This window comes from Yarrowia lipolytica, chromosome 1E (genome assembly GCF_001761485.1).
Source record: "Yarrowia lipolytica chromosome 1E, complete sequence".
NCBI lineage: Eukaryota > Fungi > Ascomycota > Dipodascomycetes > Dipodascales > Yarrowia > Yarrowia lipolytica.
Genome location: NC_090774.1, coordinates 1,977,179 through 1,990,971, shown reverse-complemented (window position 1 = coordinate 1,990,971; position 13,793 = coordinate 1,977,179). Strand labels below are relative to the sequence as shown.

The 13,793-nt window shown below is 50.0% G+C and overlaps 9 protein-coding genes across 9 annotated transcripts; 3 read left to right on the top strand and 6 right to left on the bottom strand.

Moving 5' to 3' along the window:
* Positions 1-511: 511 nt before the first annotated feature.
* YALI1_E19902g (uncharacterized protein) lies at positions 512-990 on the top strand (the record flags this gene model as incomplete). The annotated part of the gene is made up of 2 exons (XM_504034.3): positions 512-551; positions 776-990. 2 exons carry the CDS (start codon positions 512-514, stop codon positions 988-990), a joined length of 255 nt encoding a protein of 84 aa, XP_504034.1.
* Positions 991-1,682: 692 nt separating this feature from the next.
* On the bottom strand, positions 1,683-2,652 carry YALI1_E19883g (uncharacterized protein; the record flags this gene model as incomplete). The annotated part of the gene is made up of 2 exons (XM_504033.2): positions 1,683-2,248; positions 2,580-2,652. 2 exons carry the CDS (start codon positions 2,650-2,652, stop codon positions 1,683-1,685), a joined length of 639 nt encoding a protein of 212 aa, XP_504033.2.
* Positions 2,653-3,089: 437 nt separating this feature from the next.
* Positions 3,090-3,851, bottom strand: YALI1_E19871g (uncharacterized protein; the record flags this gene model as incomplete). Its single annotated transcript, XM_504032.2, has 1 exon — positions 3,090-3,851. The coding sequence occupies one exon, from the start codon at positions 3,849-3,851 to the stop codon at positions 3,090-3,092; it is 762 nt and encodes a 253-aa protein (XP_504032.2).
* A 620-nt stretch (positions 3,852-4,471) lies between these two features.
* YALI1_E19852g (uncharacterized protein) lies at positions 4,472-5,767 on the bottom strand (the record flags this gene model as incomplete). The annotated part of the gene is made up of 1 exon (XM_504031.3): positions 4,472-5,767. The coding sequence occupies one exon, from the start codon at positions 5,765-5,767 to the stop codon at positions 4,472-4,474; it is 1,296 nt and encodes a 431-aa protein (XP_504031.2).
* Positions 5,768-5,841: 74 nt separating this feature from the next.
* YALI1_E19845g (uncharacterized protein) lies at positions 5,842-6,437 on the bottom strand (the record flags this gene model as incomplete). The annotated part of the gene is made up of 2 exons (XM_068283026.1): positions 5,842-6,011; positions 6,164-6,437. The coding sequence occupies 2 exons, from the start codon at positions 6,435-6,437 to the stop codon at positions 5,842-5,844; spliced, it is 444 nt and encodes a 147-aa protein (XP_068139127.1).
* Positions 6,438-8,345: 1,908 nt separating this feature from the next.
* On the top strand, positions 8,346-9,920 carry YALI1_E19826g (uncharacterized protein; the record flags this gene model as incomplete). Its single annotated transcript, XM_504030.1, has 1 exon — positions 8,346-9,920. One exon carries the CDS (start codon positions 8,346-8,348, stop codon positions 9,918-9,920), a length of 1,575 nt encoding a protein of 524 aa, XP_504030.1.
* Positions 9,921-10,119: 199 nt separating this feature from the next.
* On the bottom strand, positions 10,120-11,445 carry YALI1_E19795g (uncharacterized protein; the record flags this gene model as incomplete). The annotated part of the gene is made up of 1 exon (XM_504029.3): positions 10,120-11,445. The coding sequence occupies one exon, from the start codon at positions 11,443-11,445 to the stop codon at positions 10,120-10,122; it is 1,326 nt and encodes a 441-aa protein (XP_504029.3).
* A 1,052-nt stretch (positions 11,446-12,497) lies between these two features.
* YALI1_E19783g (uncharacterized protein) lies at positions 12,498-12,810 on the top strand (the record flags this gene model as incomplete). The annotated part of the gene is made up of 2 exons (XM_068283025.1): positions 12,498-12,532; positions 12,621-12,810. The coding sequence occupies 2 exons, from the start codon at positions 12,498-12,500 to the stop codon at positions 12,808-12,810; spliced, it is 225 nt and encodes a 74-aa protein (XP_068139126.1).
* Positions 12,811-13,262: 452 nt separating this feature from the next.
* On the bottom strand, positions 13,263-13,775 carry YALI1_E19772g (uncharacterized protein; the record flags this gene model as incomplete). The annotated part of the gene is made up of 1 exon (XM_068283024.1): positions 13,263-13,775. One exon carries the CDS (start codon positions 13,773-13,775, stop codon positions 13,263-13,265), a length of 513 nt encoding a protein of 170 aa, XP_068139125.1.
* Between the last annotated feature and the right edge of the window lie 18 nt (positions 13,776-13,793).

Sequence of the window (13,793 nt, the reverse complement as noted above, 5' to 3'; positions counted from 1 at the left end):
CCCTCTTCAATCACCCTCATACCACACTCATCTACCATCAGCTGGAATCTGACCAGCTTCACACCACCCACCCATAGCACGCCCAGAGCTAAAGTCAAATTGGCTGCGGCTGGTGAACATGCCACTTTTGATTCGGTAGCTAGTATCGAGCAAGCGGTGTAAGGGGGGATATATATATAAACATCAGGGGGGGGTTACATGGGTGATGTAGTAGGCATGACTAATCAATTCGTATCGTAATCGGCTCTCCGATAAGTCACATGACCTAGAACAAGCCGTACACACACACACATATACATATATACACATATATAGCCGTCCCCCTCTATGAGTATCGTCTCGCGCCTACGAAAATAGGGTTTGGGTGCCCTAACCCTCGACCTCCCAATCGGCCAGGACCAATCAGAGGCTTCCTAAGAGCTAGAGTTTTTGTTGCAACATTTGCCAGTGAGCTGACTTTCGGATACATATTGCTTAGGTGCTTCCATCATCTACAACTACACACAAAACAATGTCTGATACCGAAGAGCAGAAGGTTGTCTTTAAGACTGGTGAGTACTGAGATGGCATGGATCAATGGGCGCGTCCAGATGGCCCAACGTTGATGTTTGGCGACATTGAGCAAATTGAATCAGACACAAGCGACCAATGGACAACCGACATTTGGACAACCGACGCAAGCGACACAACCGACACAAAGCCGACGTGAGCGACACGAGCCAGGCAAGATGAGCGGGTCAATCCTTCAACCATTCAATCGCACATACTAACGCAGTCGGATTCGACCCCCGATTCCCCAACCAGAACCAGACCAAGCACTGCTGGCAAAACTACGTCGACTACTTCAAGTGCATCAACGCCAAGGGTGAGGAGTTTGAGCCTTGCAAGGTCTTCTGGCGATCATACAACTCTCTGTGCCCCCAGGACTGGATTGAGAAGTGGGACGGCCAGCGAGAGAAGGGCAACTTTGCCGGTGATCTTAACCCTTAAGCGGCATGTAATTTATGCATTGACAGTGTCTGTTTGAGTACACATGAGTGAGACCACCAGTGTGTAACTGAGCTCGAGTTGTGGAGGAGTGGAGTATTGCGCCATGGCCGCTCATTGGACCTCCACAACACGTAGCACAACACGTAGAGAGCGTATGACGTACTTGGCCACCAGTTTACGACAGAGTGGTCTATGTACCGGCACGACTACTTGTAGAGCTGTTGATCGCCATCATGTATCATCGCATTGAACTTGTTAACCCCCTCTTCAGGCTAACGTGATATTCTCACCGATTTTGACACTTCTACAAGGCTGTCCATATTGGTGGGCTGTTCCATAGCCAAGAGGACAATATGACCACTGTCAGACTCGCCCGAACGAGGCGATTCGATTGGTATCGGTTTTGCCAACTGTAGTTCTTTGGTTGGTTTATCAGTCCTGCTTTCATCTCAGCCAATTGTACCAGTACATACTCGAGTGTGGAGAGTACTCACAAGCGCTACAGACAACAGGGCAATAAATTAATGTATTGATATATGGTACAGTCACTCTCTGGTAGTGTCGAAATAGTTGCTCTTAACGGAACTCATCCACTCAAGTGCATTACTGAAGCCAGTCGCCCAAGAACATTCCTGATATCAGCCGCTCAAGAACATTCCTGAAATGAGTCGCTCATGTCCTTGGCCATGTCCTTACCAGAAATCATCCTCAATATTCCCCGTGGTCTCACTGGACTGCATATTCTCCTCGCTGAAGAAATCATCATAGGCATGCTTCTTTCTGTAACGTTCAGCAGCTCGCTCTTCCTCCAGAGCCTTCTCGGCCCGTTCTCGCTCCATTCGGGCCTCCTTGGCCTCTTTGAGGGTCTTGCTTTCGTGAATGGTCTTTTGCTTTTCTAGATCGGGGTATTCCTCTCGTTTCGTCTTGTTGAGACGGTTGATGATGCCGTTCTCACGGGTTTTCAGATGCACTTTTCGCACCAGGGTGTCCTTGTGGAACCCAACCTGACCGGTGGCCATGCCTTTGGTCTTCTTGAGGTTGGAATGGGGAGTGTAGATGACGGTCACATTGTCCTTTTTGTTGCCCTCGATGGAGTTGGCCTTGGTGAGCTGAGCACAGTCCTGCACAACCTGGGCAGGAAGAGTCTCAAACGTCCAGTCAGCTCCCTCGGGAATTCGCAGGTAAACGTGGGCAGAAGAGAGGTTGTCGACGTGGAACCACACGTCTTCGAGCCAGCCGTTTTTGATCAGGTTTTCATCTGGGTTAGTGGTCATGGGTCAGAGTGGCCTCCTTATAAACGCAACGGTGAATGTCCAAACGTCCAACCATTCAAGGACCTGAGGGCAAAGGAAATGGTAGCAGTTAGACCCCAGTAGGTGTCAACAACAAGTCAACAATATGTTCAATATGACAGTCTTCTTTCTGTCCAGGCAAACTTGAACGTCTGATCAACCCTCGTCTCTCGGCACACAATGTATCCATAGGTCTCTTGTCTTCGGAGTATCTAGACCGTCGTCTCTCCGCCCTCCAGCTCCACTACAAGCTTTCATCTCAGCTGTTTGCACAAATACTACCCCCGCGACACTCACTCTCAAACTTGTCTTTGCCCATGTACAGAGTAGTGTACGGGTCGACGACCTGGCTTTCGTAGTAGTAGACCATGTTGTTTTTCGCGTTCTGCTTTCCGGTGTCGCGGTAAGATTGAAATTTCGGGATCCAATTTTTTATCTATATTTTCATCATTAAAGTTGATCATGCTACAGTACGAGCGGGAGTGTTGCAAAAAGTACGGATGATTACCCCATTATCGACAAATATTGGCCTATTTCTGGTTACTTATTCCCTCAAGAATACATATATATTATACATGAAATGATCAGAGACAGGGTGTAAGTCACAGGGGTTCCCTGCTACCGAAGAATGTACTGGTAGTCCAAAAGTTGGAGTGCAGACACCATAAACAACAGTTCAAGAGGCTCTGTAAGAGGATTGTAGCACATGGTTATTACTCACAGATCACCCCCCACTTAACCCCCTCGCAATTGGTGGCTTGTCCAGTATTTCTCGTCCAGCAGCCTCTCAAAGCTCTCTCCAACTCCTCACTTCTTGGACTTGCGGTTCTTGGCAAAGGCCTCTTCACTGGGCTCCTCTCTTTTCTTACCCTTCTTGGTCTTAGGGGCGTACTTTTCCTCCAGCTTGTCCAGAAACGAGTTTCCCTGTCGCTCTCTCTGTCGTTTGAGAATCAGAGCCTGGAGACCAGCCTCGCCGTCCTCCTTCTTGAGTCCAATCTCCTTGGCTGCCTTCTCGGCCTCTTTTTCTTCCTTCTTGGCCTTCTTGAGTCGCTTCTGCGTCTTCTTGTCGCTCTCGCCGGCGTACTTTTTGTACTTTTTCACGTCTCCAGACTCAATTGCTTCATCAATCATCTTCTTGAACCGCTTCTCATCAGCCTCAATCTCAGAGTGGATGATGGACTCGAAAAGAAGATCCATATCTCCTTCGTACTCCTCGTAGGCCTCCAAAACATCGTCTCTCTCCTCCTCACTGCCCTGGTATGCCTTCTTGTCCTCCTTGATCATCTCCTCGGTCACACCCCGTTTGCACACCTGGTCGAAATAGTCCTGAAGATCGCCATCCACACCTTCTGTGTACTCCCCGGTGGTATCGTAGCGCTTTCGACGGTGCTCGTCGGACAAGACGGCGTACGCAAACGCCACCTTCTGGAACTCAACGTCCGATCCGCCCTTGTCAGGATGAGCTTTGAGAGCCGCTCGTCGGTACGACGTTTTGATGATCGCAACGGTCGGTTTGTCGGTCTGGACAAGCCCAATAATAGCGTAGAGATCGTGGCCGGGTTCCAACATTGGTGGTCGGGGAAATCAGTCTGTGGTTAGACGTGTGGCGTATAGGTATAGTGTTTTCGTGTTTAGGTTCCAGCCTGAGGACGCGTTTGGGAGTGGTTGTGGGCATGACAAGTGGAGACCGTGGGGCTTTGAGGAGTTATGGCACCTCGCGAGACGTTCCATCGGCCTGTTATCTGGTCATTTCAACCCAATTGAGCGTTACAACTGGGAAAACACACAGAAAAGTCCGAGCTGGTGCGTTGCTACAGAGAATATTGGCGTCAGAGAGGCCATCTACAAGTTCTTGTACCCCTGGGCTTATGAGCAGTCGTACAAGTAACCAGCATCTGTAAGTCTCTGAAGTTACCAACTTTAGAAAAACGGCTTTAGAAACGGACTCGTACTCGCACTCGTTCAGTACCTCTTGTCCACCCCTCTCCACCCTGCTCCATATCATCGTTTACACTACTTACACTACTACAATCGGCATGGTTGCACCGGTACTTACCGTACACAATCAGTAAATATTACAAACATCGTCTTCAATCTATATATACTATACGTCGTTCCCATTGGAGAGAGTTGGCGGCCGCCGCTCTCCAATGTCTCGCATTCAAACTATCTCGTCACGTTCGATAGTTTTAGCACTTGTAACCAGCCTCGACAAGAGAGTCGTGGATGGCCTTGAGAGTTCGGTCAACATCATCCCGCTTGGGGTCGACGGCAGAAACACCCATGTGGCCGAATCGGAAGTACTTTGTGTTGATGCCCTTGAACAGACCGCCGGCCAGAGTCACGCCCTTAGCGGCAACCTTGGGGAGAAAGTCGGGGAGAGTCACGCCCTCGGGGAGGTAGATGCAAGTGAGGCCGTGAGCGCCGAGACCGGGCTTGGCGATAATCTCGAGACCCCAGTCGTTGATCTGCTTCTTGATCTTGTCGGAGACCTGCTTGTGGTTCTCGAAACGCTGGTCCAGCGAGATACCGTTGTGAAGAATCTGCTTGAGGGCAACCTGCAGGGCGTACACGTTCTGCACGGCGGGGGTGGAGAAGTAGGCGGGCTTTCGGGCCTCGTAGGCCTGCATGATAGGCAGCCATTTCTTGAGGTTGCCAAAGTAGACGGGGATCTTCTCGAGAGACTCAACCTTGGCAACGGCTCGGGGGGAGGCCATGGAGATGGAGAGGCCGGCAGGGGCACCAATGGCCTTCTGGGGGGCGGTGAGCACAAAGTCCAATCCCCAGTCGTCAAAGGAGATGGGCTCAACTCCGACGGAGCAGACACCGTCCACGACAACGAGCGTGTCAGGAGAGACCTTGTGGACGAGCTCGGAGATGGCCTTGATGTCGATCACGACTCCGGAAGAGGTGTCGACGTGGGTCAGGGTGATGAGGTTGTACTTCTCCTTCTTGAGGGCGGTCTCGATCTCACCGAGAGAGGGGGCCTCGCCAGCGGGGGCAGAGATGACGTCGACGTGGTCGCAGAAGACCTTGAGGCAGTCGGCGAAGGCGTCGGAAAAGAATCCGGTAGAAATGACCAGAGCCTTGTCATCTCGCTTGAGAAGGTTGGCTCCAACAATCTCCCAGCCGAGGGTTCCTCCGCCAGCAATGACAAAGGGCTGGGCCTTGGGGTCGGTGGACTTGAACAGAGCCCGCAGATCGGTGAGCACGGAGCCAAACACCTCCACAAACTGGGGAGAGTTGTGGGCCACCGACTGGTGCGACATGGCTGAGAGGACCTCGGGGTCGAACTCAATGGGGCCGGGGATCATGGTAATGTCGGTCATTTTGTTTTTGAGAGCGTACGGGGTGGTGTGGATGTGTTTTGCGAGGGTGTTGGTGTTGAACGGTTGTGTAGTGGGAGAAGTGGAAGACACAATTGGCACTGCACTGGTGAAGTGATGTCTAAGTTGTCCGATTCGACGCAAGGCAGATAGACTCATGGTGGGGGTTGCGGAGTTAGGCTTGGGGGGTTGATTAGGGTTGGGGTTGTCCGAAAAAGGATGTTGCTTAATGTTTAGGGTTTTTCCAAATGTGGGAATTCCAACTTAAGCTTTTTGTTGATTAGGGTTGGCCAAAAATGGAATGCAAAATAGAGTTGGGGACGCTCTCTTTGTGACTCGTTACTCAGTGCTCGGTGGGTGGACTCAGTGACGATTTTCGATTGTCTGGTGGTGATGGACTTGACTCAGTGAATTCTTAAAAAGTCGAGAAGCTGGTGTCAGGGCGATAAGCTTGTCTTTCTCAGAAAATACTTAATCAACGGCGTTTCCGACGGGTTCTTGTTGCTGGCGAGTTCAAAAAGTCGACGACAAGAGGCGATTGAGGATGAGGAAAACTTTTGCACTCCGACTGTGACACGGATATATACCCTTTGGCACGCCATTTTGCGTTTTGCGATTTTTGCCAGGTTTTTTTGCCGCCACCACCTCCGTGACTAATTCCCTTTGTTGCCCCGTCCCCAAAAGGCAACTGTTCACGGCGAATGCGGTCCGTTTGTGCGGCTTGGAAATGGCGGCCACATGCACTGGGTGACATATTTGGTTGCCACGGGGGCTTTTTGGCTGTGGAGCAGGACTGGCGTGGAGCTGGCGGTGCGGCGAGTACGGCCATCTGGTTGGTTTCCCGCTGCCGTTGGAATTGTGGCTGTTGGAGACGATTGTGTCCTCAAGACACGCCTCTCTGTCTCCTCCCTCTTTGAGTGAAAAATGACAAACTCAAATTGTTGCTATGGAAGACAAGGGACAAGATCCACCTGGTAGCGTGCGGTTGAGGGGAAAAGATATTGGTGAGAGGGGAAGTGTTGACTCATTCAATATTGCTGAGACAGTCGGGGCTTTGGGGGGGAATGTAGCTTATGTAATCTGTGCGGTGGTGGTACAGCCGCGATTCCGACTTTCTGCTTATAAATCACTTGCAGGAAGGTGTACTACAAGTACAAGTAGCAGACTCGCCACTTCAGCACCATCGTGTGCATCTCGCGGTCCAGCGGGAGGGAGGAGCGGCTCAGCCGGAAAAAAAGACGGGCAGAAATAGAACAAAAGGAAGCATACCGAAGATCCGGAAAAACTATGTCATGGGCAGAGAAGGGCGTGCGGATTAATTCGAAAAATTCGATTAATTGGATTAATTGGTAAAAGTCGATTGATTCATCTTCGAGGCGTATTGTATTATGTTCGATTTAGGATGTGTTTTATAATTAGTTCATGTACATATCTCCGAGTCTGCTACTTGTAACTTGTTGGTTTAATGATTAGTTGATTGTGGGTGTTTATTGGAATAGGTCTGGGCACAGTGGACTTGTCCTAACCCTGTGAAATCATTAGATTGAGAAGACTCGAGTCGATCAACCCTAGTCCTACGAGCGAGTGCAGTATATCCGAGGCAATATTCATTATCTCACAATCTTTGAGAGTCGAATTTGCATCATTCTTTCGAAATTTGTACTTTAATTTGAATTTCTTTTAACTCATCAATTGGACCAGAATGGAAAAACTCCCATTTCTACCGCCTTTATTTGCATTAAGGTTAGTTGGATTTGGCAAGTTTTGGTGAACTTTTAGTTGGATTTTTTGTTGGATTTTTTGAGCTTTGCGGTGGTGGTCAAGTTTCGTGTTGGTTATCGATAGGAGATGTGTGAATATCACGATAATAGAAGCTCGAGCAAATCAATACGGACTACTTTTGTGTCTCTGTTTCCCTCTAACCACCCGTTCCACGGTATCTCCACTACTGTACTCATCATGCTCGCAGTCTGTCTCACAATATCGCGCTGAGGCAGCTTAAGCGCCTGCTACAGATGATGCAACTCAGCGTAGGCTGATATATACAAAAAAGGGGAAATAACAGCTGTCCTTGTTGGGCCGGTTGTTTGATTCAGGTCTTTTCCTCGGAATATATATAATCTACACACAAAAATCTTCACACGAAAATCTTCACGTCAATCTGTTCATCTGTCACAGTAGGTCTACTGACTTCGAAGTGAGAGGTTATACAGTATGTATGTAAATACTGTAGCTTCAGCTGAAATATTGGCATACATGGAACGGAGGAGTAGAAGGGGTCACTCGTAGATAGTCAGTGTACAGGTACAAGTGCGTCAGTATAAGTACACCTACAACTACACGTACATACTTGTAACCAAATGATCAATTCAGATGACTCATCAAGGTTCCAACTGCTTGCCAAAATGCTCACAAATTGCACTACCTAAATTAGTTGATTATACAAGTATCTTCCCTCCAACTACAATACTCTACAAGTACTTGCATAAAGACGTGATTTTGACCAGACAAAACCCAATATAAACCATCTGAGCTCCCCTAAAATACCGTACTGCCCGCACAACCGCTAAATACTCCCGTTATTGCCCCCCATTGCCCCGCTACGCCCGCCACCAGCAACTCTTCCGTTTGCATAGGAGATGCACGATCAGAGTCTGTTAGATTCCACCCAATATCGGTTCTCGAAAATACTTGTATACACAAGTATCGTGCTACAACGCCATCGCCAAAACACACAATGCTCCGATTATCGCGAGTCGCTCAGCTGAGGGCTATTCCGATCCGCCGGGCCATGCCGCCAATCATGGTCCGAAACTACGCCGTGCCTCCCAAGACCAATTTCCAGAAGGGCGACATTCCCCCCGAGCCCAGTGGGTCGTCCTCAAGTGGCCCCAAATCGTACTTCCAGAACGGCGAAACCCCCCCTCCTCCCTCCGGAGCTGCAGGACGAATCCTCGTGGCCGAGCCCGTCTCCAAGGTCCGGTTTAGAACTATCTTGCTCCTCCTGGCAGCCATCTCCGGCTTCACAACATGGTACTTCTACCCTCGACACACCTTCACCCCGGAAGTCGCCACCATTCTGCGAAAGGCGCTCAAGGCCGAGAGCGAAAGCTTTGGCGGCCAAAACCTCCCGGAGGCCGTCAAGTATTACATTGAGGCACTTATGGAGGCCGAGGCCCAAGGCCTGTCTCCCTTGTCGGACGAATACACAGGCATCCAGCTCAAACTGGCAGAGATCTACGAGATGCTCAACTACCCGGACGCTGCCCACGACGTGTACATGGAGATTTGTGCTGCCTACGTTGACGCCTTCCAGAATAACAAAATCGCCCAGGATGTCCGGCCCCAGGTGATCCAGAGAGGTCTGCGGATCGCTCTCAAGCTCGCTCACATTTCTGGAACCGAGAAAAATGATGTGGTATCACGAGCGCTACTGCTGCAGATCCTGCTGGCTCAAGAAGAGGTCTGTCGACGGTGCCCCGAGGCCACAGATCTGCTGAAACTCGCCAGCACGCCCCCGACACAGAGCGAGCGGGAGTTCATGACCCAGCTGACTAAAAGTGCGTCTCATGCTCGTCTGCTGCGTGCTTCCGGCAATTACGACGCCTGGATGCCCTTCAGAGACGAGCTTATTGCTGCTCGTGATGTGCTCACAACTCACAACCTCTCTGACGCCCTCGCCAACGTTGCTCTCAGAGAGAAGCAAATCACTTATCAGATCATGCTTGCTTCCGGATGTGGAGTGGGAGATCTGTTGTTAGCCCAAGCCAACCTAGCCTCCATGTTCTACCTCATGTCTGAACAGCTGGAGGTGATTGTTCACACTGCCGAAAAGAACGAGGGCACCACCATCAAAGCTGACACAGGCGGCGAGATTCCTCTGGACACAATGAAGACGAGCAGTAATAACGCCCTGGCTCGATCCGAGTCATGTTACAAGCGTGTTCTCAAGGCCATTCCTTCTCTTGAGCCCGATGTCCGACGGACCAAGGAAGTCGAGGAGGCCCAGGCTCTATGCACATATGGAGTCGGTGTGATTGCTATCAAGAAGGGCGATTATGAAGAGGCTAAAGACAAGCTTCGAGAAGCCCGAACTCGAGCCAAGGGTTCTGGTTTTGATGATCTGGTCGAGGCTGCTGACGGAGAGCTCAACAAGGTTGATGGTCTGGCGCGAAAGGCGTTGAAACAGAATGAGCCAGACAGCAAGGACAAGGTGGCCAACAGCAAGGAGTCCAAAAAGCCCTCTATTGACGAGATCCACGATGTTATTGCTCATGAGGTTTCCGAGCTCGATGCTGGGAAGAAGAAGTGATTTGTATATAAGAAATAAATGAGATATAGTAAAGGAGTGCAAGAGAATGGCAAGGTGGTCAAATTCTATATTACTTGCAGTCACTGGTTCCTCGTTGACATGAATGAAGTTACCGTTGGCATAGCTGATTTAATATATAACTGTCCAACTAACTCTCACCTAGATATAACCCATGTGTGTGTTTCCAATCATCAATCGCTTAGAGAGTAGAGGCGGTGAAGTAGTACCGATCGAACAAATACAGGTAATCGGAAATAAGAGCTCCAAACAGACCCAGGCCTGGAATCTTCTCCAGTCGAGCCACAATCGAATACAGCAGAGGACGGGTGTAGGCCTGGTAGAACTCGCCTCGGAACAACCACCATCCCAGCAGGTTCGTTCGGCCCTTGACTTCCATCTGGTCGAGAGCTGTGGGGGTCTTGCCGCTCTGTCGCTGTCGCAGCAACCAGGATCCCATCATCTTTCGCGACAATGCTTCAATCACAAGACCGATGATCCAGGGGGCCCAAGGGGAGTTGAGGAAGGGGAACTTGGACTTTGTGGACGCAGGCACGGTCTTGTTGACGTGCTGTCGGAAAAGCAAGCATGCGTAGATGAGGGGTCGCAGAATGGACAGCAACTCGGCCACCACTCCCCAGTTGTCCAGGCGAGACAGCAGGTTGTACGGCCGATCAACATCTTCCGATCTCAGCACCTTGGTGAGAAGATAGCCCTCGACATTTGTGGGTGCGATTTCCGGAATGGTTCGTCCGGTTCTGGGCATCTTCCACTGGGGGTCCATGAGTCCCTTTTCAATGTCCAACTCTCCCTCGTCTCTACAGATGGTCTCCAACAGCTCTCCCGTGACTTCTCTATCGGGGTAGGGGGTTGTGCACAGCGGTTGGTACAGTGTAGAGCCCAACATATAGATTCTGAGCCCCGCCTTGATTCCTTCAATACCGATAATGCACTTCCACCGGGCCATTTCGCCGCCGTTTTTCTTGGCCACCATTTCCGCCACAAGCTCGCCAAATTTAACAAAGGTCACCGCTCTGCTGGCGTACTTGTATCCCTTTCGGTTCTTGATGAACCAGTCTGTGTATCTGTTGTGGGGCGACGGGCGGTACACGGCGGCAGCGTTGGGCGATGCGGCCACTGCACGGGCAATAATGGTGTCGTGGTAGAGGCCCAGCACGTTGAGCACCGCGTAGAGCGTTTCGGTGGCGATTTCGACATCGTTGAATCGACCAGGCAAAACGTACGAAACCGTTCGAAGAGTGGACTCGATTGAACCGATCGACGCGGCGTTGCGCACGAGAAACTTGTCATAGCTGTCGAGCCACGTCTGCGGCGCCGATTTCTTCTTCTGCGTCACCTTGACCAGCTTGTCCGTCATTGTGGGGTTCCTGGAAGGTGTAGTGGGTGGTGATCTGGTTGGCGATGTCATGTTGGAGTGGTGCATGCACAACCGAGGTACTCGCACTTTACACTTTATGTCACGTGTGTGGGGTGTGGGGGAGGGAGACGTTACGAGCACGGGGGGCATTGGGGGGCCAGGGTGGGCACGAGGTGAAGGTGAATAGTGAATATTTGGAGCTCGGGGAACAAGTGGGCCAAATTTCGAGCGGGATTGTCATACAAATATACTCAATTATGGGCGGGCGTAGTTTAGGCAGGGGGCCATTGTGATTTTGTTGCAAGTATGGAGTTTGATGAAAAGGCGCTGAAATTACTGTAGGGGTGTTTTTGAGGGAATAAATGGGTGAAAGCGAGACCTGGTCACCGGAGAAACACATGGTACGACTTTTGGTGGTCAATTATTGGCAATTGTGGTCTGTGAAGAGGAGTTTCTGATTACTGAGCATGGTGGTTGGTAGATGGAGGTGGTAGATGGGGAGGTGATATCGGGGAAGAAATGGGATAATGATAATGGATATTTGGAAAATCGATTCATAATGACACAAGTAGCACATCTGTCAAGTTTTTACAGAGTTGATGGTACAATATGTCAATGATTGAGACGTTTTGGTTCTCAGATAAAACCTGATGAGTAATCGAGACGGGTTTGGAAGAAAAAAAGGCCAAAATGACTGCTTGGAAGAGAGTGTGTTACTCAGAAGAGTCTCCAATCAGATTAAAACTTACATCAAGAATGTATTTACGTATTTACAACTGCCAGTGTCTTGTTAGGTCAATGGAGTCATATGTTTGAAGGAATCACCATACGTGACCGTGGTCTCGGCTGACTCAAGCGGGAAGACATCTGTTTGGAGTGATTACTAATGGAGATATAGAAATGGAGATACTCCAGTCAGAGTTTCAAAGAACACTTCACTGCAGTATTCCTCCTTCGGGGTTCTCAAAGCTCTACTGTCTGGTCCGGATGATTTCGACAGATATCGATGGACGGCAGAGATGGTGTTTTTGGACAAATTGTGTAACGATGGGGCTGGCCAATCCGTCGCCATTCAGAGAAATACTCTTTTGTTTATATTATGGATCTAGTCTTCAATGAGCGACGGTGTCTTTCATAGGCGACGGCGTCTTTCATAAGCGACGGTGCTCACAACCCTAGACGCCAGTGAGACGAGTAGGAGTATGAACAAGTACACACCTCACTTGACAGGCGAGTAGTAGGTCGTTAGAAGCTCAACTAACGCTTCTGAACCATTGGCACAACTGTCCATCAGCTTGCACACCATGTTGATCGTCGTTCAACAGTCCGTTCCAGTCATCAACGCGAGACTACGACGCTTGGGGATGTAACATCACCCTCTCGATCTCTCCCCTCTCTTCTCCAGTATTGAATCCCTTTCCACACACTCATTCCTTTTCACAGGCTGTCGAGAGTGTCGAGAGTTGGTTCAGCACTCAACTGAACTCATGGAAGCACTTCAGGAGTGGTTGGTAGTATGTACTCGTCGTACTGTAGCTCTTGATGACTAAGTGCAAGATGTCAGCGTGCGCGTGATAAATGGCTGGGCAGAATCGTGAGAAACAGCAGCTCCCGTATCACACCAGCTCGCCTCCATTCGTTCCCCACTTATAATATCGCACAAAATGCAACATGACCGAGTCGGAAAAAAACAGTCACCTTTGGCTTTTTTTTTTTTTCACCTATACACCAAACCCAATAGATTTCCTGCATACAAAGGTGGTAAGCACCAAAGGTAAAAAGATGCCAAAGTGCAAAAAGAGCGAGTGAAAAAAAGCCTGAAAAACGAGACTTGACAAGTGTGGAACCCGCCAGGAAAACCAAAACCCGACTCCACACCATTATGCCGGTCATGTGACGGCCTAGGGCCCCTCGGGGGACGCTCCTGCACCTCGACCCCCCTCCTTCAAGCCCCTCTCCACACAACCTCACGCACCACCTTGTGCGAAACAGGGCAACCAGGAACTCATCAACAACAACACCATCTGTGACACGACGAGAGACAGAAACCGGCCGAAAAGCTGACGTGTGACATCCCCGGAACGAGGAGAACACAACACAAGTCTCTGTTTCTCAATAGCGCCTCTGTCCTTGGAGAAACACACACCAAACCAGCTTGACATCCTCTCCACAGCCCAAGACACCCATCCTCTCCGCGGAAGTCCAACATACGGCGACGAAATGTCGGAAAACAACACAAACAACAGACATGTTTCTGACACAAACTTGTGCGACCCATCCCGGTTTCGAACCACAAACCTTACACTTCGAAACTCCGCTAAACGACTCTTTTTCCAACAGATTGTTCTGGAACATCGACACTCACCATACCAAGAGACAAACAAGTACCGACAACTACTGTACTTGTAGCGATCGAGTAAGAAGCAACCCAACTCAACAGAATCATACCCCACTGCTACCATCAAGGCGATACCTCTCATGACTCGCAGTCACGTGAC